The sequence below is a fragment of the Papio anubis genome, chromosome 7, assembly GCF_008728515.1.
Source record: "Papio anubis isolate 15944 chromosome 7, Panubis1.0, whole genome shotgun sequence".
NCBI lineage: Eukaryota > Metazoa > Chordata > Mammalia > Primates > Cercopithecidae > Papio > Papio anubis.
Window position 1 is genome coordinate 29,327,092 of NC_044982.1, and position 25,964 is coordinate 29,353,055.

The window sequence follows — 25,964 nt, forward strand, 5'->3', positions numbered from 1 at the left end:
TTCAATAGAGATGGGGTTTCACCATGTTGGCCAGGCTGGTCTCCAACTCACCCGCCTCAGCCTCCCAAAGTTCTGGGATTACAGGTGTGAGCTACCGTGCCCAGCCTTTAAATACAATTTCTAATGAAAAAGAACCAGGGCTCCTTAGAGAAATAGTTGATTCCAAGGGAAGGACAGGCATTTATAAGATTTTAAAGCTCAGGACTTATGCTATAAGCAAGACCACTGGTGTCATCTTAAAAGGACACAAGAGCCAACTTTAAGGAGCTCCCACAGGCCAAAATTAGGAAAACTCGAAGCACATAAAATATGTTAAAATTCATGTGTTTCTAACAATACTTCAAAAAACAAATCATTGGTTACCTTTGGAGGTTGTTATGATTCTAACTCAGTTGGTGAAGGATCAAGTCTTTATCCTGCTTTTCTCTTATGCCTGTGTCAGAGTAGCCAAATAGTTGGTGAGGGGAAGTTTTGTTTTGTTTTGTTTTTAGTAGAATTCCAACTAAGAACAACTGTAGAAAGTGCTGGAATTGGAAAAGTCATTTTCTAGTTTTTAATGAAATCCTGTATCTATTTTAGACAAGGATCATCAATGCCTGCTAAAGCCACTAGGTGCAGGGTTAATGAGGAGCTGGATGGTGGATTAGGCTGAAAGCATGAAACTAATCTTTATCATTAAACTTGTGATAACCATAGATTATGTGCCTCTTAGTGTAATACAATAGGAGTTACAAATGTTATTTCTGGAGTATTCTTTCAAGAACAAAACTGAATCTGAATTGAGTCAAGCCGCTAGATCAGCACAGTCCAGTAGAATTGCTTTGACGGTGAAAACGTGCTCCTTGGCAACAGTAACCACTAGCAACTCATGGCTATTGAGTATTTGAAACATGGCTGGTTGAGATGGGTGGACCGAATTTTAAATTATTTTACGTTTTAAATTTAGCCGCGTGTACTAGTAAGTACTATCCTGGACAGTGAAGCTCTACATCTATGACTAGTTTATAGGAATAGAGTGCATAAAATAATCTGTTAAGTGATACCATGAAAAGGCAATCAGCCAAATTCAGAATGTTTGAAAAGTCTGCAGATCAGCTTTTAAAAATTTCAACAAATATATTGTATACAGACCCACGGTGGTGAAGATTAATGTAGATTAACAGATTTATAAGGTAAATTTAGTGTGTGAACCTTATTTGGATTCTGATTCAAACAAACCAGCTCCTAAAAAGAAATTCTGGGAGCCAACTTGGAGAAATTTGAGCATGGGCTGGGTATGAGATGATATTAAGGAACTGCCAATTTTGTAGGAATGATAATGTTGTGGTACCTGTGTTGAAAGTCTTTTTCTTTAGAGATTTATTGTAAATGAATGTAGTGGTAGATACAATGACGTCTGGGCTTTGTTTGAAGTAATCCACTGTTGGTGGGCCAAGAAGGTAGGGCATGGAGGAAAAAAGGCCAAATAAAATCTTGTTGAGAAGATAGGTAGGGTGCGTGAGTCTTTGTTCTACTGTTATATAATTTTGTAATTTTGTATATGTTTAACATTTTCTACAATAAAAAAGGTTTTTAAACAGCAGTAATTAATTAAAATATATAAAGAATAACAAGGAATAATTTACTCAGAATTTGGAACAGGGAATATAGGATAGGAAAGGGCATTGGGCAGGGGAATTCTAAAGTACTAATAATTCACCTAGTTAGTAGCTATGCAGGTATTTGTATTATTAATATTTTAGCTCTGTATCTTCTTTCCATGCAGTCTTTCATATATGTGGTTTATTTCACAATAAAAAGAAGAAAAGAGCTCATTGTTAGTATGTAAGGCTTCTTACAGACTCCAATTGGAGGAACACACTTGAACTTCATGGGGTTACAAAGTAGCCTCTCTGGTCTGTTTCTCTCCTAAAGCCAGAGGTCCCCTTGTTTCTCTTTCCCTTTACTTGAATGCATCATTGTACTCTCTTTGAAAATTATCTTTCTGCTTAGTCATCTGCTTTTACATGGCCTGTGCAGGCTTCTCCCAAAAGGCAGGCTCAGCTCCTAAACTCACAAAGGTTCTCCCCAGCCTGTTTCTGTCTTGGATACCAACTCCAGATTTTACGGAAGAGAATTGGACTGACTTTTGGTCGGGTGCTCACCCAAAACCAATGAACTATGACCAACATAATGTACCTTCATCATAGGAACTACCACTTCCAAGGCTGTTGACGGGGAGGTTCTCAAGAAAGCGTTGTAGATACTGCTAATAGACCATCATTATCTCTAACAGTGAAAGATACAGCATCATTGTCTATAACAATGAAAGATTTGGAATAAGCACTAGCTCTACCAGTAGAAGATTAAGAATTGGTTAAAGAAATAATGGGACAACATATGGGATAATATGTAGCCATTTAAAATTATGATATAGCCCTATCTTTATTGACTCTGAAATATGTTCATTAGAAGTGTTTATTGGCCACGGTGGGTCACACCTGTAATCCCAGCACTTTGGGAGGCTGAGGCGGGTGGATCACCTGAGGTCAGGAATTTGAGACCAGCCTGGCCAACATGGTGAAAACCCGTCTCTACTAAAAATACAAAAAATTAACCAGGCATGGTGACGTGTGCCTGTAATTACATCTACTCAGGAGGCTGAGGCAGGAGAATCGCTTGAACACGGAGGCAGAGGCTGCAGTGAGCTGAGATCATGCCATTGCACTCCAGCCTGGGCAACAGAGCAAAACTATGTCTCAAAAACAAAACAAAACAAAACAGTGTTTAGTGCATGTCCTTTCAGAAATGCACAAACACACACACAATACATATACATACGTATTTGTATGTATATATGTATAAATGTATTTCTCAAGGGATATACATCAAAATGTTAACAGTTGGCTAGGTGCTGTGCTGTAACCCCAGCACTTTGGGAGGGGAAGGTGAGAGGACCCCTTGAGCCCAAGAGGTGGAGACTAGCTTGGGTAACAGAGAAACCTTGTGTCTTTTTTTTGAGACAGAGTCTTCCTGTGTCTCCCAGGCTGGAGTGCAGTGGTGCAATCTCAGCTCACTGCAACTTCTTCCTTCAGGGTTCAAGTGATTGTCCTGCCTCAGCCTCCTGAGTAGCTGAGATTATAGGCGCCTGCCACCGCACTCGGCTAATTTTCTGTATTTTTAGTAGAGACGGGGTTTCACTGTGTTAGCCAGAATGGTCTCGATCTCCTGACCTCGTGATCCGCCCATCTTGGCCTCCCAAAGTGCTGGGATTACAGGCGTGAGCCACCGCGCCCAGCCCTCTTTTGTCTTTTTTTAAAAAAGTTAACAGTGGTAATCTTTGGTTAGTGGGGTTATGGTTAGTTTGTTGTTGTTTTGCTTATCTGTGTTTCCTGATTTTTTTTTTTACAGTGAACAATGGATTATCTGTATATTAAAAATTTATTTTAAAGGAAATAAAGTCTAGAAGGTTACATGCAAAATGTTTTCTTATCTGTACTTACTTTTTTCTACAATGAACAAAGCATTATTAGTGTAATTTCAAAAAGTTAATTTGAAATAAGTAATAGGGTATGTAAAGTCCTGGTTTTAAGTTAAAAAATTATTTTCCAAAAGTCTGTTTTAAAAATAGAGCATAGGAGAGAGTGGGCTTGGAAAAAGTTTATTTTTATAAGCCCTGGAGATCTTGACTGACTTATTTAGGCCAACAGTAAGTTTGCAGTTAAGAAATCTAGTGCCTGGTTAGGGTATTATGTCAAGAAATATTGTGTCCTTTTTAAGAGGTTATTGTCAGTGTAGTCTGCACGGATTGGAACACACCTGGAAAAGTTGTTCATTTTGGCTCCTTTCTTTAAATGGAACAAACTAAGTGGAGCAGCTATAGGGGGCCTGCATGGTCACAGGCTGTGTGGTATGAAGATGACCAGCCTGAGAAAGAACTTGTGGAAATGTGACAGCCAGCTGTCAATATGGGAAAGGATATTGTGGGGAGTAGTGGTCAAAGAATAGAATTTATTAGAAAGCACATTTCACTTATGTCAACATAAGGGAGAACTTTCTCTTTGCATTTTCCCTCAGTTCATGGGCCTCTTTACAGAGTGGCAGAGACTGGGGAACAGTGTCTTAGACTCAGTTTCTTTGTTGGGAGAACAATTGGGTGGCAGGAGCTCTAAGGTCTTTCTGCCTATGAGACTGAATTGACCAAAAGAAAAATAGATCTTGGATGGGCACAGTGGCTTACGCCTGTAATCTCAGCACTTTGGGAGGCTGAGGTGGGAGGATCACTTGAACCCAGGGATTCAAGACCAGCCTGCCTGGGCAACATAGTGAGACCCCCATCTCTACAAAAAAAAAAAAAATTAGTCTGGCATGTTGGGATGTGCCTGTGGTCCTAGCTACTCAGGAGGCTGAGGTGAGAGGGTCGCTTGAACCCAGAAGGTTGAGGTTGCTGAGAAGCTGAGAGTTGTAATTGTATCACTGCACTCCAGCCTGGGTGATAGAGGGAGACCCTGTCTCAAAAAAAAAAAAAAAAAAAAAAAAGAAAGAAAAGAAAAATAGATCTCGCTCACATATAAAACATGAGACTAGATTAGGCTTGGATTAAAAATTTTGCCAGCCATTTTCCCTTTGACTTTGCTACCAAACTCTGAAACTTTCAATGTTTGAAGTTTACATAATTAAGTTGCATTTTGTATTGAGAAGTAAACTTCAGTCTTCAGTGTCTTGCTGTCTTACACAGAGGGAGTTAAATGAGGGGCTGTCTGAATGCACTAAACCATATGCTCTCTGAGTATTCAAAGAAAGACTAAATGAATAGCCCAGAAAACTAAGTAGCATCTGATGTTAAGAGCACAACTGCCTGGATTTGAATCCTGTCTCTATGCCTTAAGTTCTTTACTGCAAAAATGGCTGTGATAATACCAGCCAATCATAGGCTTGTTTTGAGCTTGAGAACATGGCCTTCATTATGCATTTCACCTATATATTCCTTGAGGGCACCTAATTATTCAATAAATCATTGGTAAATGAGTGATTGAATAAATAAATGAAATTACATAACTCCTTTACCTGACCTTGGATACATTGATCTGAGCTTATTGAATATAGAAGTGACACTTTATACTTTGACTCTAAATCCAGTTTATCTTACATCCCACTCTACCCTCTATGTTCTGCCTAATTTAGCCATCTGCTTTCTGATAAATATGATTGATTTCTTTTTATTAATTTTTTTTTAATTGAGATGGAGTCTCGCTCTGTCGCCCAGGCTGGAGTGCAGTGGTGTGATCTCAGCTCACTGCAACCTCCACCTCCCGGGTTCAAGTGATTTTCCTGCCTCAGCCTCCTGAGTAGCTGGGATCACAGGCGCGTGCCACCATGCCCAGCTAATTTTTGTATTTTTAAGTAGAGACATGGTTTCGCCATGTTGGCCAGGCTGGTCTCGAACTCCTGACCTCAAGTGATCCACCCGCCTCGGCCTCCCAAAGTGCTGGGATTACAAGTGTGAGCCACTGCACCTGGCCCTATTTTTTTTTAATTTATTTTTATTATTTATTATTTTTTTTGAAACAGAGTTTTGCTTTTGTTGCCCAGGCTAGAGTGCAATGGTGTGATCTCAGCTCACTGCAACCTCTGCCTCCCAGGTTCAAGTGATTCTTCTGCCTCAGCCTCCCAAGTAGCTGGGATTACAGGTGTGCACCATCATGCCTGGCTAATTTTGTATTTTTAGTAGAGATGGGGTTTCACTCTGTTGATCAGGCTGGTCTCAAACTCCTGATTCACCTCAGCCTCCCAAAGTGCTGGGATTACAGGCTTGAACCACTGCACCTGGCCTTAATTTTTTTTAGAGACAGGGTCTTGCTCTGTTGCCCAGGCTGGTTTTGAACTCCTGGTCTCAAGTGATCCTCCTGCCTTGGCCTCCCAAAGTGTTGGGGTTATAGGTGTGAGCCACTTCACCTAGCAGAAATATGATTCTTAAATTAGGATTAACTTTTTGGAGACTTGTTTTAGAAATGACTTATTTTTTATGAATGAGTTATGACTGAGAATACTTGGATGTGATGACTTGAATAATTTATGTGTTGGGCCTCCCAGAGGATAAAGTTCATACCAGAATATTTTTGGGAAGAATTTGGTTGAAATTGCTAGATTTTATTTTAAAGGTACGAGATAATTATGATTGTGTTCCCTCTCAGATATTGAATTCTTTCTCTCTATGGTTTTCTAGAGAATGAAGATCTGGAAAACTACAAGGATACCTCTCTATTGGCTTCTGCCACTGATCCAGAACCCCGTTCCTCACCCCACAGGTAACCACTTTGAATAGAATACTTTCCGAGGTTTTATATTCCAAGATGAGGAATTGGTGAAAGCAATAGGTAGTGACTTTAAGGGGGAAGACAAGTTAAAGTAAAGAATGTGGGCCATGCGCGGTGGCGCACACCTGTCATCCCAGCACTTTGGGAGGCCGAGGCGGGTGGATCATGAGGTCAGGAGATGGAGACCATCCTGGACAACATAGTGAAACCCTGTCTCTACTAAAAATACAAAAAAAAAAAAATTTAGCCAGATGTGGTGGCGGGCGCCTGTAGTCCCAGCTACTTGGGAGGCTGAGGCAGGAGAATGGTGTGAACCTGGGAGGCGGAGCTTGCAGTGAGCTGAGATTGCGCCATTGCACTCCAGCCTGGGTGACAGAGTGTGACTCTGTGTCAAAAAAAAAAAAAAATAGTGGATAGTTGGCCAGACACTGGCTCACGCCTGTAATCCCAGCACTTTGGGAGGCTGAGGCGGGCGGATCACGAGGTCAGGAGTTTGAGACCAGGCTGGACAACATGGTGAAACCCCGTCTCTGCTAAAAATACAAAAATTAGCCAGGCATGGTGGCTCATGCCTGTAATCCCAGCTGCTCAGAAGGCTGAGGGAGAGGAATCGCTTGAACCCAGGAGGCAGAGCTTGCGGTGAGCCGAGACCACGTTATTGCACTCCAGCCTGGGTGACAGAGCAAGACTCTGTCTCAAAAACAAAAAAACAAACGAACAAAAAACCAAAAAATTTTGGATAGTTTTGTCATGAATCAACCCTCAAGTGTGTTTAGGGGCAATGTCAGGTCTATTTCAGGTTGTACATTTTTCCTTTACTCTCAGAGAATAAAACTATAACAAATAGTCTAGTGTATTGTCCTCATTTATTTTCTCCTGAAGATCATGTTCAAATGTTAAAATATTTGAAGGAGATTCCAAGTGGACTTGCAAGAGAATGCATGTTTGGTTTTATAAAATGCGTACACACATACATGTGCCCTCACAAAAGCAGTTGGAATTTTTTTATTCTGTAATTTTCAGATTAAACCATTTTGATGGCCTTTAGGTTGTCTTTCTTAATTTCCTTCTCTGCCCGTCTCATCCAACCACCATTGTTGATACCAGAATGTATAACAGAAAGAGAAGAGGTGTACTGAGCCCTGGAAAGAGTAGAAACCATGAAGCACTAATAGAATAACTAATGAAAACCTGTATATTGGAGAACCCTGAGCTAGTGAGTATTGTAGTCCAACTGATCAGTTCATGGGACAGTGTTGCCCAGTAATCCTGTGGTCTCCACACAAAATTGATGTCTGGAAGTGGTGGCAGATGTCAAGGTATTTCAAAAATCCGTTATTTCTTGAGTTCCATTTAGAAGCTCTTTCCTCTTACTTTTGCATGTGAAATAATTTGTATGATTAGTAAGTATAATTATAGTTGGTTATAATAGCCTTTTTTTTTTTTAATGTTCCTCTGTAATAATGGTAATGAGGCCGGGTGCGCTGGCTCACGCCTGTAATCCCAGCACTTTGGGAGGCTGAGGCGGGTGGATCACGAGGTCAGGAGATCGAGACCACGGTGAAACCCCGTCTCTACTAAAAATACAAAAAATTAGCTGGGCGTGGTGGCGGGTGCCTGTAGTCCCAGCTACTCGGGAGGCTGAGGCAGGAGAATGGCGTGAACCTGGGAGGCGGAGCTTTCAGTGAGCCGAGATCGCGCCATTGCATTCCAGCCTGGGTGACAGAGCGAGACTCTGTCTCAAAATAAATAAATAAATAAATAAAATAATAATAATGGTAATGAAATAGTTACTTTGTCAGACATTTCTATTTGCCAAATACTGTACTAGGTGTATTTATTATCTCATTTAATTCTCATAACAGCCCTCATGAAATAAATATACCTGCTTTTTTTTTTAAGATGAAGCCAATGGGCCGGGTGCAATGGCTCACGCCTGTAATCCCAGCACTTTGGGAGGCTGAGATGGGCGGATCACAAGGTCAGGAGATTGAGACCGTCCTGGCTAACATGGTGAAACCCGGTCTCTACTAAAAAATACAAAAAATTAGCCAGGTGCGGTGGCTGGCGCCTGTAGTCCCAGCTACTCGGGAGGCTGAGGCAGGAGAATGGCGTGAACCCGGGAGGGGGAGCTTGCAGTGAGCCAAGATCGCGCCACTGCACTCCAGCCTGGGCGACAGAGCGAGACTCCATCTCAAAAAAAAAAAGATGAAGCAAAGGAAACAGCGAGTTCAAGAATTTGCTCAAGTTCACATAGCTTTAGTTTTGTTCAGCTCTATAGCTGATTCTCATAACCAGCCACAGAGTTTTGAGTTCTATGCCTGGAGCTACTCAGCTAATATACATAATAATCCTATAGAAGATGTAACCTCCTTAAGGCTTTGATTGTTTGAGACCAGTCATGTTTTCATCAAATCTCCTGAGGAGAACTCCTTTCCATCTTCTTGCCATCATCCCTTTTCTGTACCTGCTGATTTGAAGGATCTTTGGGTGATGGGTTTGGCACAGAGGTGTTTTTTTTTTTTTTTTAATTTGTGCAAATTCATGGGATACATTTTTTATGTGTATATAATGCACGGTGATCAAGTCAGGGTGTTTACGGTGTCCATCACCAAAGTACACAAAACTGTTTTGTACTTTGGAGGGTCAATAAATTTTTTAAAATAAGAAACACAGAACATCCTTGGACACAAAGGGATTTAATTTTGTTGTTGTTGTTGTTGTTTTGAGACGGAGTCTCGCTCTGTCGCCCAGTCTGGAGTGCAGTGGCGCAATCTCGGCTCACTGCAAGCACCGCCTCCCCGGTTCTCGCCATTCTCCTGCCTCAGGCTCCCGAGTAGCTGGGACTACAGGCACCCGCCACCACTCCCGGCTAATTTTTTGTATTTTTAGTAGAGATGGGATTTCACCGTGTTAGCCAGGATGGTGTTGATCTCCTGATCTTGTGATTTGCCTCCCTCAGCCTCCCAAAGTGCTGGGATTACAGGCGTGAGCCACTGCACCTGGCCTTAATTTTTTTTTTTTTTTGAGATGGATTCTCACTCCATCGCTCAGGCTGGAGTGCAGTGACGTGATCTCAGCTCACTGCATCCTCCACCTCCCGGGTTCAAACGATTCTCCTGCCTCAGCCTCCTGAGTAGCTGGGACTACAGGTGCGTGCCACCACGCCTGGCTAATTTTTGTATTTTTTAGTAGAGACAGGGTTTCATCATATTGGATAGGCTGGTCTCGAACTCCTGACCTCGTGATCTGCTCGCCTTAGCCTCCCAAAGTGCTGGGATTACAGGCATGAGCCACTGCACAGGGCCAGGGATTTAATTTTTAATTTTTGTTTCTAACATTTGCTGAGCAAAGATAAAAATCCAGTAAGTGTGATGCCTGAGGCTCACTTCTTAATGCTTATGTGTCTATTGGAAATGGAAACGGCACAACTTTCTATCTTTTCTAGTGAGGCTGGCCGGCCGGCCAGGCTCTCCCCTCCATTGAGATGGCCTCCCTGCTCCAGGTCAGTACAAACCAGAAGCTTAAAGCAGAGACTTTTCCTTTACGTGGCTTATCACCAGCATTAAGTGATTTGAAATTCATCTTTCCCCAAATACCCTTTTCTAATTCTCCAGAGCATAAAATGCTAATGTGAATATTCAATTTACATGGGTGGCACATATCCTGTTTAACATAATCTTATTATTTAATTAGTTCTTGAGACATAGTCTTGCTCTGTTGCCTAGGCTGGAGCACGGTGAGCAGTCATAACTGCCTGCAGCCTCAAGCTCCTGGACCCATGCAACCCTCCCACTTCTGCCTTGTGAGTAGCTAGGACCACAGGCATGAGCCACCACAGCGAGCCGTAAAATATGTTTTTTAAATAAGCAGAACCATGTTTTTTCAGAGTAGCATGCACAAAGACAAAGAGACCAAATTTTAGATGTCACACACAGTACGTCAGGCTAATGATTCAGATAGCCTGTTGTAGTCTCACCTTTCCAATATTATAAATGATAGTCTGATCCAGAATTTCTCTTTTATTCCCAAGCAAAAATTAACTTGTTCATTTTTTTATTCAACATACATTTTGGGGCTAATACTTATTTATTCAACAGATGTTTGTTGGGAGCCTACCATGTACCTGATACCGTTCTGGGTACTAAAGATACCACAAATGAACAAAAGAGTCTGTCACTGCTCTCAGGGAGCTTACGTTCTAGTGGGGGAAGTGGACAGGAAACAATTACACATCATACTTCATAGACTCTTAAGTTGCCATCAACTGTAAGATGTACTTTCATGTACCACCAAGAAAGGAAGAAACACTTAAGATGGATCGTCTAATAGACACCCCCTTATGGAGCTGGGATACCAAAAGCCTAGACCTTCAGTGAAAATATAAAGAAAAAAATCCCCACACAGAAAAGGACAGCAAGAAAATTTGATTGTCTCCAACTTGACACTGTGTCATAGGAGGAAAAAGTCTCCCCTGAGAATAGGAACCACAAGTTGGTATTAGCCAGTGTCTTGTCTAAATTCACTCTGCCAGGATGATCTAAACAAAACCCTCAACAGAGAACTTAATTTCAAGGCGTCTCAGATTGGTAGCATTCCTAAGTACTGGCAGAAGCAAATGCAAATCTCTTGCGGAAAGACTTGACGTCAGTCCAGGCCCACGGCACTTTTAAGATATCATTAATTTTTAAGACATCCTATCTTTCAGTTGTGTTAAAATCTAAAAGCCAGTGTGCATCTTACAATCAACAAAATATGCTCCACATCGTGTCAGGCAGTAATAGGTGCAATGAAGAAAAACGACAGTGACAAGGCCAGGAAGGGGTAGCCATTTTATAGACAGACCTCTGAGAAACCTCTCAGCAGAAAACCTGCAGGAAGGAAGTCTTCAGTTAACTAAAGAAGAGTTAATGTCCTAGAAGAGTATTCTAGGCAGAGGTTACAGCAAATGCAAAAGCTCTCAAGTGGGAGAGTACTTGGGGTGTTTGAGGACTATCAAGGATTGAAGAGGCTGTTGTGGCTGGAGGGACCAGGGTAGAATGAGGATTCTGGGAGGTGAGGTCAGAGTGCAAAGGGCCTTAGAGCCGGGCGAGGTGGCTCAGGCCTGTAATCCCAGCACTTTGGGAGGCTGAGGTGGGTGGATCACCTGAGGTCAGAAGTCTGAGACCAGCCTGGCCAACATGGTGAAACCCTGTGTCTATTAAAAATACAAAAAATTAGCCAGGTGTGGTGGTGCATATCTGTAGTCCCAGCTACTTGGGAGGCTGAGGCAGGAGAATTGCTTGAACCAGGGAGGCAGAGTTGCAGTGAGCCAAGATCCGAGATCATGCCACTACACCCCAGTGAGCAAGACTGTCTCAAAAAAAAAAAAAAAATTGGCGTTAGAATTCCAGGTGGCAGGCTTGGTTTCTGGTGCTGTGCATACAGAGGCAGTGAGACCCAGTGCCTGCCACCAAGCTTACTTTCTAGTAGAGGAGGCAGATGATACAGTGTCAAGAAACAGAAATGGACTATAATTTCTAGGTTGAAGAGTGTTAAAATAGGTCCACAGCCTAGGCCAGTTTACAGCTCACATTGAATTACCCAAGTGAACCTATAAAGATCAACAGGATCCCACAGCTCTGATTCTTAGAGTGACCTCCTCTTGTCTGTCCTGAGGTAGGCTGGAGTCATTTTAGATATTCCGAAACACGGCTGTTTTATCTGAAGAGGTAACTTGTAAAATAGGAGTGATTTTTCTTGTTTATGTTAAAAAAGGAAAGAAACAAACTAATAAACTCTAAAATAAAGCCTCCTTCTGTTTCCCCCATGAGGTGTATACTACCATTTTCCAGACATTTACTCAGCCTCTTCAAGGAAATGATGCCCTCAAGGAGGGATTCTCAGACCTTTATACTCTTACAAATGATTGAGGACCCAAAGAATTTTTGTTTGTGTGGGTTATACCTATCAATATTTACTATATTAGAAATTAAAACTGAAAAATTAGAATATGGTTATTTGTTCATTTAAAAATAATGAACTCATTACATGCTATATATAAAACATGTTTTTACTTAAAAACAACTAATTTTCAAAGCAAAGAATGTAGTACAAAGAGAGACATTGTAAATCTCTTTAATGTTTGGCTTAATAAAAGACAGTTGGATTCTCAGCTCTGCTTCTGAGTTCATTCCATTGCAATATCACATGTCATATAGTCTCTGGAAAATTCCACTGCACACTCTTGAGAAAATGAGAATAAAAAAGGGGAAATAACATTTTAGTGTTATTATGAAACACTTTGAACTTCGCAGACTCCCCTGAAGGGTTCTGGGGACCCCAAGGGTCCCCAGACCATACTTTGATAATTGTCATTCAAAAAAAATCCATGTCACCTTTTATCGGCAACAGATTTCCAAAAGGCCTGGGTTATTGTGCTACAGACCTGGCACTAATTTTCTAGTTTTTGTGAAGCCAGGGGAAATGGAAGAGAGCATAAATCATTCTCTTGTATCTTTAAAATCAACTATTCACGGCCAAGCACGGTGGCTCAAGCCTGTAATCCCAGCACTTTGGGAGGCCGAGGCGGGTGGATCACCTGAGGTCGAAAGTTCGAGACCAGCCTGACCAACAACATGGAGAAACACCGTCTCTACTAAAAATACAAAATTAGCTGGGTGTGGTGGCACATGCCTGTAATCCCAGCCACTCAGGAGGCTGAGGCTGGAGAATTGCTTGAACCCAGGAGGCGGAGGTTGTGGTGAGCCACGATCACACCGTTGCTCTCCAGCCTGGTTGACTCCATCAAAAAACAAACAAACAATCAACTATTGACATAGCTGTGTTTGAAGCCATTGGGATTGTTGATTAATGTGCTTTAAAAAGGAGAGAAAGTGATGACCGCTAGCACTGACGGGGACAGGGTATGAAATAGACCTGCTGAAAGACTGCCTCATGGATAACTGCACAGAGAGTTGCCTCGATCATCAGTTTGTAGTTTGTTTTGGTGCATACAGAGGCAGTGAGACCCAGTGCCTGCCACCAGGCAGGCCTCCTTAGGCAGGCCTCCTCCTTTTGCTTCTAGCCAGTGGCTTTGTGTGTAGAACTGAGATTCTAACAATTCTTTGGTTAAAATTTTGTGGGTCCCAGAGTGAGGAATAACATTGGAACTCATAGAAGCCGAGGGCAGAATGGTGGTTAATAGGGGTTGGGGCCAGGGGGTTGGATGGGGAGATGTTGGTCAAGTGGTATAAAGTGTTAGAAGGAGGAACAAGTTCTGGAGACCTTTGTACAACATGGTGACAATAGTTAATAACAATGTATACTTGAAAATTGCTAAGACAGTAGATTTTAAATGTTCTCGCCACAAAAAGGAGTATGTGAGGGGATGGATATGGTAATTAGCTCAATTTAATCATTTTACAATGTATACATATATCAAAACAGCACATTTTACGTCACAAATATATACACTTTGTCAACTAAAATAAATAAATAAAAGAAACAACAATGACAAAAAAAAACCAAACCAGCAGTCCATCTCAGATGATGGAGCTGTGTGTTTTCTATGGTTCTCCTGGCTTTTGACCTGGCCTTAGTCTTGGTTTTCACACTGTCAACACTTTACTGTGGACCAATTCAGCCCTGGGCAGTGGTCGGCTAAAGTGACAGTAGAGCTAAACACCAGGGGCAGGTGGGGCTGGGGGTGTTTTGAATGTTGTTTTATTTCAAAGTTTCTCCAGGATGATTGCGTCTTTTCAAAGAGCCCTTGAATTGACATGCTCTCTTCCTCTGAGAGGCCACAGATGGTATCTCCAGTGAGTAAGGATGCCACGGAAGATCTGCGGAAAGCAACTGGTGCCTTGGAGGCTCAGGCTTTGGTGAAACAGGATTTGCTGCCTGCAGACCAGGCCCAGGTCCTCAATGAGGTAGGGGGAGGATTCTGGCTCTTTCTTATGAAGGGAGGCACCAGAATGTGGACACATAGTGGATGGGTTGGAATTAGATAGCACTGCGAGGGTGGTTCCCGGAATTCTCTCTTTGCCCTCTAATTTAGGGCATCTTGGTTTTCATTATTATTTGGAGAATGATTATTTGTATCTTCCACAGGGCCCATCATTGTACTGGCACCCAGTAGGCACCTATTCAGAAAACAAAGTGTTAGAATGAATGTTCATGTGTTCTCTAAAATCCTCTTCATTGAGGAGCCCGAAGTCATTTTGGACTATTTTGCTCTTGCTTTTTTTGTGGTAGATCTATTCAGTATTTATGATAAAGATTCCATAGAAGCTTTTTTTCTTTTTTTTTTTTTTTGAGACAGGGTCTCCCTCTGTTGCCCAGGCTGGAGTGCAGTGGCACGATCTCGGCTCACTGCAACCTCCGCCTCCTGGGTTCAAGCGTTTCTCCTACCTTAGCCTCCCGAGTAACTGGGATTACAGGCGCCTGCCACCACACCCGGATAATTTTTGTACTTTTAGTAGAGGCAGGGCTTCACCATGTTGGCCAGGCTAGTCTGGAACACCTGACCTCAGGTGAACCACCCGTCTCGGCCTCCCAAAGTGCTGTGATTACAGACGTGAGCCATTGCACCTGGCCTTGTTGTTTTTTTTTTGAGACAGAGGTCTCACTCTGTCACCCAGCTTCAGTGCAGTGGTGCAGTCATGGCTCACTGCAGCCTCAAACTCCTGGGCTCAAGTGATCCTCCTGCCCCAGCCCTTCAGGTAGCTGTATGGAAGTGATAGTGTAGCAGCACCCCTGCCGTGGAGGTAGGGGGTGGGGTTGTTTTATCATTTATTAGCATATGTATTAGAATAATGGTTGGTATTAATGTCAATGTAGGCAACACCAGGCGTGATAATTAGATTCGTATAATACTTCACAGTTTACAAGCGTTTGTATGTGTAACACTTCATTTACTCCTGAGAACAACCTTGTGAGATAGGTGCCATTGTGTCTCCATTTAATAGAAGAGGAAACTGGCTGGGCACGGTGGCTCATGCCTATAATCCCAGCACTTTGGGAGGCCTAGGTGGGCAGATCACCTGAGGTCAGGAGTTCAAGACCAGCCTGACCAACATGGAGATACCCTGTCTCTACTAAAAATACAAAATTAGCTGGGCATGTTGGCAGGTGCCTGTAATCCCAGCTACTCAGGAGGCTGAGGCAGGAAAATTGCTTGAACGTGGGAGGCGGAGGTTGCGGTAAGCCGAGATGGCACCATTGCACTTTAGCCTGGGCAATAAGAGCAAAACTCTGTCTCGAAAAAAAAAAAAGAAAGAAAGAAAGAAATGAGGCCGGGCGCGGTGGCTCACGCCTGTAATCCCAGCACTTTGGGAGGCCGAGGCAGGCAAATCACGAGGTCAGGAGATCGAGGCCATCCTGGCTAACACTGTGAAACCCCATCTCTACTAAAAAATATAAAACAAAAGTAGCCGGGCATGGTGGCGGGTGCCTGTAGTCCCAGCTACTCGGGAGGCTGAGACAGGAGAATGCTGTGAACCTGGGAGGCGGAGCTTGCAGTGAGCCGAAATCGCGCCACTGCATTCTAGCCTGGGCGACAGAGCGAGACTCTGTCTCAAAAAAAAAAAAAAGAAAGAAATGAGGAAACTGAGACTGAGGGCTGTTAGAGAGTTTACTACGGCTGTGGAGCTAATATGTTGCAACCTAATCCTTTATTTAGCATTTTAGAAAAGGAAGGATTTGTTCAAGCACACTAGCCAAAGTCTGATTCATTTATTTCTCACAAACACAATTCCAACCTCTTAACTGGATTGCTGACTCACTGATGTGCTCTCCCCTGTGGGCAATAGGTATAGATTTCTTGTTGAATTGCCTGACAACTGTTTGGAGAAGGGGCAGGAAATTAAGGTATAATAGCATGAAACCAGGAACACTAATCTGAGTGATTTGAAGGGAAACTCACCAGGGAGACATTGTAAGCTCCTGCATGGGTTAGCAAGGGCTTTGAGTATCAAATGCCATTTGCATTCTTCCATGTAAGTCAGACGTCTGGCAGCAAATGTACCATTTAAATGCAAGTCCTGGGGCTGGTTTAAGGTGAAATTGTAACTATTGATAGAACACTGTTAGTGACTTCAAGACTGAGACAACCTGTAGCCTGAGGTGGGCTTTGGATGAGAGAAAGACTATAAACCAGATTCTGTCTCTGCAGTGCTTTGGAGAGCTGATTGACAGTAATGTAGAAGTAACCCTTGAGTGGGAACTGTAGCAGGAGGCTGTGTGGCAGAGTGGGAGTCAGACTAAACCCTAGGAGCAAGAGCTGTTAATGAGAGGAGCCACAGGGAAGTACTGTGCAGGTGAGGTAAGACCAAGGCATGGCCCAGAATCATGGTCGATGCAAATACTGTCAACAATCTGCAAGGGTGTTGGCAGGCAAGGACCTTATAAAAGGTTTGGAGCAGGAAAGTTGCAAAAGGTAGGAAACAGTCTTTAAACAATGGAATATTTTGGTGAGTTTAAAAAATTAGTAGAATTTATTAGCAACTCCTATTTGGAAGAAAGAGAAGGAACATTGACTAGTACATTAAGCTTTGAGTGGGGATAGTGGAGATAATAGAGCAGAGGTGGGGCAGCCTTCGTGCAAAAAGATTAATTAGAATCTGCCACTCTAATACTCCTTTAACCAGAGTTCTGTTGTGCAGATGGCCAAGTATCAAGTTCCACAGAGGTCTGGGGACATCGTTATGATCCAATCTGAACATACAGGAGCTATTGATGTTCTTTCAGCTGATTTGGAATCTGCAGATCTTCTGGGGGACCACAGGAAAGGTGAGACCTTTGGGAGTTTAGGAGGTGGTTTGTTTCCAGTAGATACTTAAAGAAAGGCAGGCAGGCAGACAAATGGAAGGAAAGGAAATGACTTGTGAAAGGAAGTCGAAGAAGCCAGTAGAAAGAATGTCTGACTGTGCCAACCTCTCTTAGCAAAATGCCGGGGGTACTCATGTTTCCTCATGGTTTCTCAGTGCTAAGCTGCCTGTCCTTTCAGTCTCCCCACCTCTGATGGCTCCTCCATGCATCTGGACCTTCGCCAAGGTGAAGGAATTCAAAAGCAAGCTGGGCAAAGAGAAGAACAGCCGTCTGGTGGTGAAGCGTGGTGAGGTGGTGACCATCCGGGTACCTACTCATCCAGAGGGGAAGCGTGTCTGCTGGGAGTTTGCGACCGATGACTATGACATTGGCTTTGGAGTTTATTTTGACTGGACCCCTGTAACCAGCACTGACATAACTGTGCAGGTCAGTGATTCCAGTGATGATGAGGATGAAGAAGAGGAAGAGGAGGAAGAGATTGAAGGTAAATTTAATGTTAACATAATTTGCAGTTTTCTGGCTTAACCTAATTTCTGGTGACCATTTCCTGTGTTGTACCAGTCTTCCTCTTCCTTCGAAAGCAGTTGAGGAACTCAGCATTACAAGCTAAGCTGAGTGGTACAGGCCAAAGAGAACGTTGTGATAAGGTTGATACTGCTGCCTTAGTTGAAAGCAAGCCTCTTTTCCTTTCATCAGTACCTCATTGTTTTCCCAACACCTTCCTGAGGGCAGGGATGGGGCGGGAGCAGAGAGAGGGGGAGTCATGCTGCAGTTTAGAGGGATGGTCTTTCAGGTTGCATGTAAGCCAAAGATTATTTTACATCTCTCTTTTAGTTTGGAGATATTCTTGGCCTGGAACCAAAGTGAGTGATTACAGTTTGCTACAGGTACCCATTCTCTCCCTACCCCAGACTCTCATAGCTGGCTAACTATTGGCTACTTCTTTACTTCACGCCCAGAGAAGTTTTATAAGGGTCTTTGGGCTCCATTCCAGTTTTTATCTGTAGTGTCTACTAAGGATGGCCCAGAGGCATTTTTTCAGGTAATTTAAGATTAGGTCCTAAGCATTAGTCCTATTCCTCTTATTCCCTGATTTTCTTACATAATCTTACAATCAGTCCCTTAATGTGCTTCTTCATAGAAAGCTAACACGGTGAAACCCCGTCTCTACTAAAAAAACAAAAAAATTAGCCGGGCGTGGTGGTGGGCGCCTGTAGTCCCAGCTAATCGGGAGTCTGAGGCAGGAGAATGGCGTCAACCCGGGAGGCGGAGCTTGCAGTGAGCCAGAGATCGGGCCACACTGCACTCCAGCCTGGGCGACAGAGTGAGACTCCGTCTCAAAAAAAAAAAAAAAAAAAAAGCAAGCTGCCGGGAAATCTACAGGTCTTTGGGAAAGAGGAGAACCTTGTATCTTATTTGCTGCTTTTCAGGAAGCCAAGTGAAGGTGCTAGGGTCACTTTACAGCATGTTTATTTGCAATTCCTATCTCCATTAGCTAGTCCTTTCACCTATTAAATGAAAGAATGTCAGGATCTTTCCTTCTAAACATCTCTTTCTCCCTCTCAGAAATGTCCAGACACTTCTGAAGCTAGGAAGGCTCCTATCAGGCTAAATCGTTGTTTCTCAGTGGAGACATTATTGGCATTTGGGATAGGACACTTCTTTGCTGTGTAGGTGCGATCCTGATTTTAGCATTCCTGGACCCTTGGGTACTAAATGCAGGTATCACCTGGTAGTCACTGTGATGACCAAAAGATCACCAGACATTTCCAGATGTCTGTAGGACGGCAATAACCTCCCCGCACTGTGAAAGTCACTGGGTCACCTGGTCCTTCCACTCACCTTCAGGCAGGACTTACGCAGTCTCTGAACACATATCCAAACACTCTGCCATTTTGCTCATGCAGAACCCGTTCCAGCTGGAGATGTGGAGAGAGGCTCCAGGAGCTCCTTGCGGGGTCGCTATGGGGAGGTCATGCCTGTGTACCGGCGGGACAGCCACCGAGACGTGCAGGCTGGCAGCCATGACTACCCTGGTGAGGGCATCTACCTGCTCAAGTTTGACAACTCCTACTCCCTGCTGCGCAACAAGACTCTCTACTTCCACATCTACTACACCAGCTGAAGGACTGCTGGGACGGGGGCAGGCTGTATTTGCTGGCTGAAGCAGGCTGCCAGCTGGTGCCTCTTGTTTGGGATAGGCAAGAGCCAAAGGTTCATGTGGGGCTCCTGAGCCTCACACCCTGTCTGGCGTGCCTGACTGTTGGCCCATGTAGCTTTTTCCCCTTCTTGGCTTCTGCAGGTGGTGGTGTAGTGCCCCTGTTCTGTGGTCCCTGACTCATACTCTTCTTGCTTCAGACTCCAGCAGATTCCCTCTTGAAGGCACCCATTGGGCACAAGCCTGAAAGGAAGCAGGGCGTTGTTTTTTAAAAATAGATTCATCTTGGCACAGGTTTATCATTCAGATTGCTGCCCTCACCTCTCCCAGAGCCCTTATAGCCAGTGCATTTAGTGGCACCCACTCTCTTTAACTTTTTGAGGTGCCAGAAGAGGGAAAAGCACATTGTCCATGAAGGAGCCCAATCTTTTGGTTGGAGAAAGCTCTATCCAGCCTGTCACCACTGCCATATTCCTGCCTGCTGGTTATTCTTGGTCTCTGCATAGCTGGGAGACCACACTGCCTTTGGAGGGCTGTTACTATTCCTGATGGTAGACACCTCCTCCTTTCTCTTTCCTAAGTCTATGTTTTTGCCATTACAGCAAGAACTTTCATGCAATCTAAAGTGATGATCAATGTAACCTAAGATCTTGTGGGAAGAAAAACTGCCTCCATTATTTCCTGTTCCAAGAGCTGGTTTCCCTTACCGTGGGCACCGGCAGTCAAAGTGGAGAGAGTGGAAATTGGGTACTGAACTGATGTCAGAACCCACATATTTGAAAGTCAAGTGTTACTATTTTTTTTTTTTTTGGTATAATCAAAGAAGGAATGGTATCATCTGAGAGAGAAGATGAAAAACAGAAAACCACTGCAGAGTCCTCACCACTTTTTTTTGTCTTTAGAGTAGGAGTGCTGTTTAGAAATGTTGCTTTGGAATCAAATGCAGTGAAACCCAATCAGGTTTCCAGAGTTTCTGCATTTAGGTTTCTTGCATTGAGGGCTTAAAGCTTTTGGTGTTCAGAGTCCCTTAGTTTAGGTGATCATGAAGCTTCACTATTGCTGCTGATTGTATTTGTTCTTTACCTGACCAAAGCTTGCATTTCCCTGGTGACAGCATTTCCTACTCTGTCACTCCTGAGGCTCAGGAGTGCCACAGAGTGCAGGTGGTGCTGCAGCCAGTGGTCACCGGAGCACGAGATGCCCGGCCCCCAGGCGGAGAAGGAGTCAGAGGTGAGATGGGACCTCAGCAGTCTCTGTGTTTGTACCTCCCTGTCTCTTACTCCTTGTGTTATGTCTGTTACTGCCTGTGAATTCTAAAGAATAATTAGATTTATTTATTACTATATTTATTTTTTTTTAGCACATTTCATTTTGCCTTTGAAACAGTTTCCATCTGTTTCTCAGAAGGCTTCCCATCTGTTCTGAGCCACTGAAGCCCCCTCTTTTATGGCGTTAAAGATGATATTTTTAGGATAATTTGGGAAGCGATGAGGTTTTATTTCTGCAGGTCAGTCCTGTGACAGCTTTGCAAGGAGTATGGCCCTTCAGAGATGGATGATGCCACCTTACTCCATGTTTGGGGTACAGTCCAGCACTCCCCGTGAAGAATTCTAAGTTGTGAGGGAATCTGACCATTTGCTGGTGATTGAGTGCAGATGAATTGCCTAGCCAATCAGAGATATCCTGTGATTCCAGGATTTCAGAGTCCTTTGTCTCCTCTGAGGAGTCACCTTCTTTGTGATGTTTCCTTTGACTCACTCCTTCATTGTTGGATTCCTCACACCAAGTGTCTGTCCCTGCAGTAGCATAACTCAAGGAACAGGACTCTTCCCAGTGGGTCCCTAGTAGCATCTACATCACATCAAAGGGCAATATATCCTGCACCTGCTCTTCCCCTCGGAGCAAAGCCCCCAGCGGGATGGGATGTTGGGGACTGCCAACCATTCCCATTCTTTGAGCAGCATCATACCTCCATTATTTTATATTTGCAAATGTGTTTTGTAGAGGATTACACTGGCCAAAATTTATATACCTTTAAAGAAATTATTTTAGTGACTGTCTGTTGAGGCAGTGAAGTGCAGATTTGCTGTGTGTCATCCCATTGGATAGCTGAGTGACCGCTCTTGCATCATTGAAGCTGAATCATGCCTTAGCTAACTGAATATAATCTTTGTAAAATAATTTTCTACTGAGCTGTTTTCTAGTCAGCAAAAGCCTTGCTTATTTTTCCTGTTTATTATTAACTTCTGCCTTTCTCTCAAATTGAAACTGTCAGGCCATACACAGCAAGTTCCCAAGGATAACACTTGTTATTATTGATTTTCACCATGAGATTCTCTGCTTATTTTCTTTGGAATCCTAGTTCTGTTGCATCAGGGAAGCCTAAGGGACTTGTTCCCCTCGCCTCTGTGTGCCTGTTAGTGTCTGGTCACTTTTGATGTCCTGGGCATGGTTACATTTCATTCCATACTGGTTTTTCACCAACAGTCGGGGTTTCTGTGTTCCATTAGCACAAAATAGCTAAAGAACATATTTTCACCGTCTAATTCACTATTCTCACGTTACATTTCTGAAATAATTGAACTTTAGGGGCAAGATATTGTTTACTGAAGCACAGGTAATTACTGAGAACCCACAGCCCAGCAAATTCTAAGAGATAGTCATTTTCTCAGCCCCTCCCAGTCCAAATGTATAGACCCAAACAATGAAACAAAAATCGTTTGCTTTGATCCTGATCTTGTTCCCTAGAGCACAAATAAATATTAACAAACAATTGAAAGAAAGTGCTTCATAGTAGGAGATTGGAATTCTCTATACAGAGTGACTGAGTTCTTAAATTTCTTTAGTTTTAGTTCTGCCACTTTGTTGAGAGATGGGGCTTTTAGAAAGGAAGACATGTTTAAAGTATTGATTTTTCCTTCAATGTTTTATTGTGAAAAGATTCAGCAAACAGCTTAAGAGAAATATAAATATATTATAAACCAAAAAGTATCTGAGACAGGTCTCAATATTTTTAGAGGTTTATTTTGCCAAGGTTAAGAGTCTGTGCCGGGGCCTCAGGAGGTTCTGAGAACACGTGCCTAAGGAGTCGGGTAACAGCTTTATACATTTGAGGGAGACAGAAGTTCCAGGCAAAGCCATAAATCAATACATGTAAGGCATACACTGGTTTGGCCTGGAAAGGCAGGACATCTTGAAGATGGGGGTTTCCAGGTCAGAGGTAGATCAAAGAGTACCTGACTGGCAGTTGGTTGAAAGAGTTAAGCTCTACCTGAAAAGATGAAGTCAGCTTAAGTTAAAGTAAGGGGGGCTTGTGGAAGCCGAGGTTCTTGTCATGTAGATGAAGCCTCCAGGTAGCAGGCTTCAGAGAGAACAGATGATGAATATTTCTTTTTAGACCTTAAAAGGTGTCAGACTCTCCAGAAAAGACCTAATAGATTCTCTACAGAATGCAATTTCCCCTACAAGAGACAGCTTTGTAGGGCCATTTCAAAATATGTCAAATAAATATATTGGGGGGTAAATTTCCTTTGGGGCCTGCTGTCATGTGATGCTACACCAGAGTCAGGTTGGGATTTGATATTTTATTGCCACAAAGAGTCTGTTTGGTTAGTCTTAAGATCTCTGTTTTAATGTTAATGCTGGTCAGTGGTATTTAAATTCAAGGGAAGAGGGTAATATGAGGCACGTCTGACCCCCTTCTTCCCACCAGGGACTAGTTTTTCAGGTTCCTTTGATATCCCCTGGGCCAAGAGAGGGGTCCATTCAGCCAGTTGAGGGGCTTAGAATTTTATTTTTGGTTTTCTGTATATATATGTATACACACACTCCCCACATAAATGTAAAAATTTTAAACTACCAATTCTTAAGCAAAGATGACTCTAACATTCTGTTCCTTTTGATAAGTGTCCAATTAGAGAATGTTGAGAATGTCCCCTGCACAGACAACCTCAGCTCTGTCAGAGAGCCCCGGATTTTTAGCAGACCTGTTTCATTCAACAGGGGTTACCCAGGAGGTGGTCTTCATAAAAATGTTTCTTGGAGGCCAGGCACGGTGGCTCACGCCTGTAATCCCAGCACTTTGGGAGGCCAAGGTGGGCAGATCACTTGAAGCCAGGAGTTTGAGACCAGCCTGGCCAACGTAGTGAAACCCCGTCTCTACAAAATACAAAAAGTTAGCTGGGCGTAGTGGCAGGCACCTATAATCCCAGCTACTCTGGAGGCAGAGGCAGGGAGAATTTCTTGAGCCCAGGAGGCGGAGGTTGCAGTGAGCCAAGATCATGCCACTGCACTCCAGACTGGGCAACAGAGCAAGACTCCATCTCAAAAAAAAAAAAAGGTTGTTTCTTGGTCTCCACCTTCCAAAACCTGTGCTATATTTCCCCTTTCCCTCAGGCCATGATCTCTGCTGTTTTCCTTACTAACTGGCATGTCAGTACAGGCGTGATTGTGAAGCTGCTCCGGAAGGGCTTTACGCTAACCTCTGTTGCTTGATGACATGTCCTCAGGACTCTGATATTAAAACTCGATCCTCAGATAACAGGTAGCTTTATCATGGAAGTGGGTAGCAATTTGGAATTAGACCATTCTTTTTTTTCTTAATGAATTGATACATGCACTTTAAAAGAATATTTTTGTTATTTTGGAAAGAAAAACTCAGGCTTTTAAAAAAGTGTATGTTGTCCCATTATAATATGTATATGGAAGAGTGAAATCTGAACACTGTCTTATATTAAGCAGTGGGATTAGGTATTATCATAAAACGTCTTAATCTATAGGAAGTATGTTTATGTTTGAGTCCTGCTCAGTCCCTCTTTGAGAGAATTAGTTGAAACCCAGACTCTAAAGTCTGCTTTTGTATTTGTTAAGACCACTTATCTGCAGAAGGTTGCCTTTTAACCCCAATGGTTCTAAGGTGTGGAGTTGAGTGACCCTAATATTTACATAAGATACTTGTTTTAGTGGAGCATAAGGGAGGGGCGTAAGTTACACCGTTTTGTGCTGCTTGATAACTGTCTTTTAAAATTGATCACAAGGAGTGAAAACAAAATAAAATGAGGGGGCAAAGGGTAGGAGTATCGGGGGAGGGGAGAGCAAAGCTATCGAATGTATCTTAGAATTTTGCTCAGAAGTCACTGCTCCCTCTCAAGTGTTGCATTGTCCCTGCCTAAACCAAGAAGGCCCAACAAAGCCCCTCCTGTTTGAATTCTTAAGGTAAGAAATTTCTAAGCTAGGAAAACACTATAGACTAAAGCCAGTGATAGTGGAGCTCATTTACAAATAGGCATGCCTCACACACTGAGTCCAAAGGCAAGACACTGGCTTTGAAATGAGGCTCATGATCTGATTCCTATTTTATGTACCTGATTTCTTTTAGGCCCCAGGTATGTGGACCAGAGTTAATGTCATGGCTCTTCATTCTAAGATATGATGAAAAGTTGCCCTAGAAATCTAGAGATGCATGTTTATTTAATTCCATAGTTTAAAAAAAATTTTTAAGCAGGTAGTTGTGGCTTATCTGGGGGTAAAATAATATATGTGAAATTACTTCCAGAGGACAAGTATATTTTCTAAAGTTCTGAAATAGGATCATGAACCATTTTGAAGTTTTGGTTTGAAATATTATAGTATATGATATTACCAAAGAGCCCTTAATTCAGAGTTTAAGGGGCTCTCTTCCTGAACTCTCTTCGTCACTCAGGGTTGAATGTGTAATGTTCCTTGCTATTGATTGTTATTGTTGATTCTTAGGATCAGGCCAAGAATCATCTGGAAAACATTATCTTAATTCCTTCTCTCATATCCTAAACAGTACATTTTACTAAGAAATTCCACATGAAAAACTCCACTCATGTCTCCTGAGATTATCCCGTTAAGTGAAATAGCTTTCATTTAACCAAGCTAAATTATTTCCATTTAGCCATGTTAAAGAGAAGTCAAGTCTGGAGAAAGCAATCCTGTACCCCATGACTCTGGCATAGCCATTTTCCCTTAACATAACGGGAAGTGTTTTGAAATTCCCAGAAGAGAGCTGTTTTGTAATCAAAGTGATGGATTATAAGAAAGCCAGACTTTGGAAAAGGATAATTGGAATAAAGGGAGGTGCTTGAAGATTTTCTAAACTACTTTATGCCATTTAGCTTCTATTTCTGAAGGGCTTTCTTTGGTGCCATGTACTCAGATCAATCAGTTGACTGAAAGATGATCATGTTTTCTTTGTAAAGATTTAAGCAATTGGCAACCACAAAGACCTTATTTCCTTACTGTTCTGTATCATGTACTGTTGCTGACATTACAAAAAAGGTCTGGAAGAGAAACTGTGTCACTGTTTTATCTTTTTTCTTTAAAATACAAAAGTATCCCAACTAATCATTTTTTATGGTCAGCTAGTTTTACATGTCCCCTGTCATGAGAAATGCTATCAACATCTGTGATTTCTAAGAGCTCTTACCAAATTGTTAACTTAATTCTTGTGTCCTGCTGAGTGGTTTTTCTTTTAAAATACCATTTTTGTCACCCTGTGGCACTGGGTGTGTGTTACTGCGATTACACTGATGATTCTGAGCTGTGCTTCTTTAAATAGCTCAGTTCTTGTGTTTTATATTATGTAACAGTTTTGTGATGCTTTTGTGCATTCTTTGTCATCTCTTCCGAGTTTTCAAATCTGTCATAAATAAACTTTTTCACTATGCACCTGGTAA

At 42.6% G+C, this 25,964-nt stretch overlaps 1 protein-coding gene across 3 annotated transcripts in view; it reads left to right on the forward strand.

Moving 5' to 3' along the window:
• TMED8 (transmembrane p24 trafficking protein family member 8) overlaps window positions 1-25,964 on the forward strand; it is a 45,921-nt gene extending 19,957 nt beyond the window's left edge. For 2 of the 3 annotated variants that reach the window (XM_003902101.5, XM_021941439.2), the window contains exons 2-6: window positions 6,206-6,287; window positions 14,077-14,206; window positions 16,940-17,066; window positions 17,284-17,589; window positions 19,013-25,964. In XM_003902101.5, the coding sequence (XP_003902150.3) occupies window positions 6,206-6,287; window positions 14,077-14,206; window positions 16,940-17,066; window positions 17,284-17,589; window positions 19,013-19,230 (863 nt within the window). In that variant the 3' untranslated portion in view covers window positions 19,231-25,964. Of the gene's footprint in view, window positions 1-53; window positions 959-6,205; window positions 6,288-14,076; window positions 14,207-16,939; window positions 17,067-17,283; window positions 17,590-19,012 lie in introns of those variants that run through there. The other variant, XM_021941438.2, reaches the window with a different exon arrangement.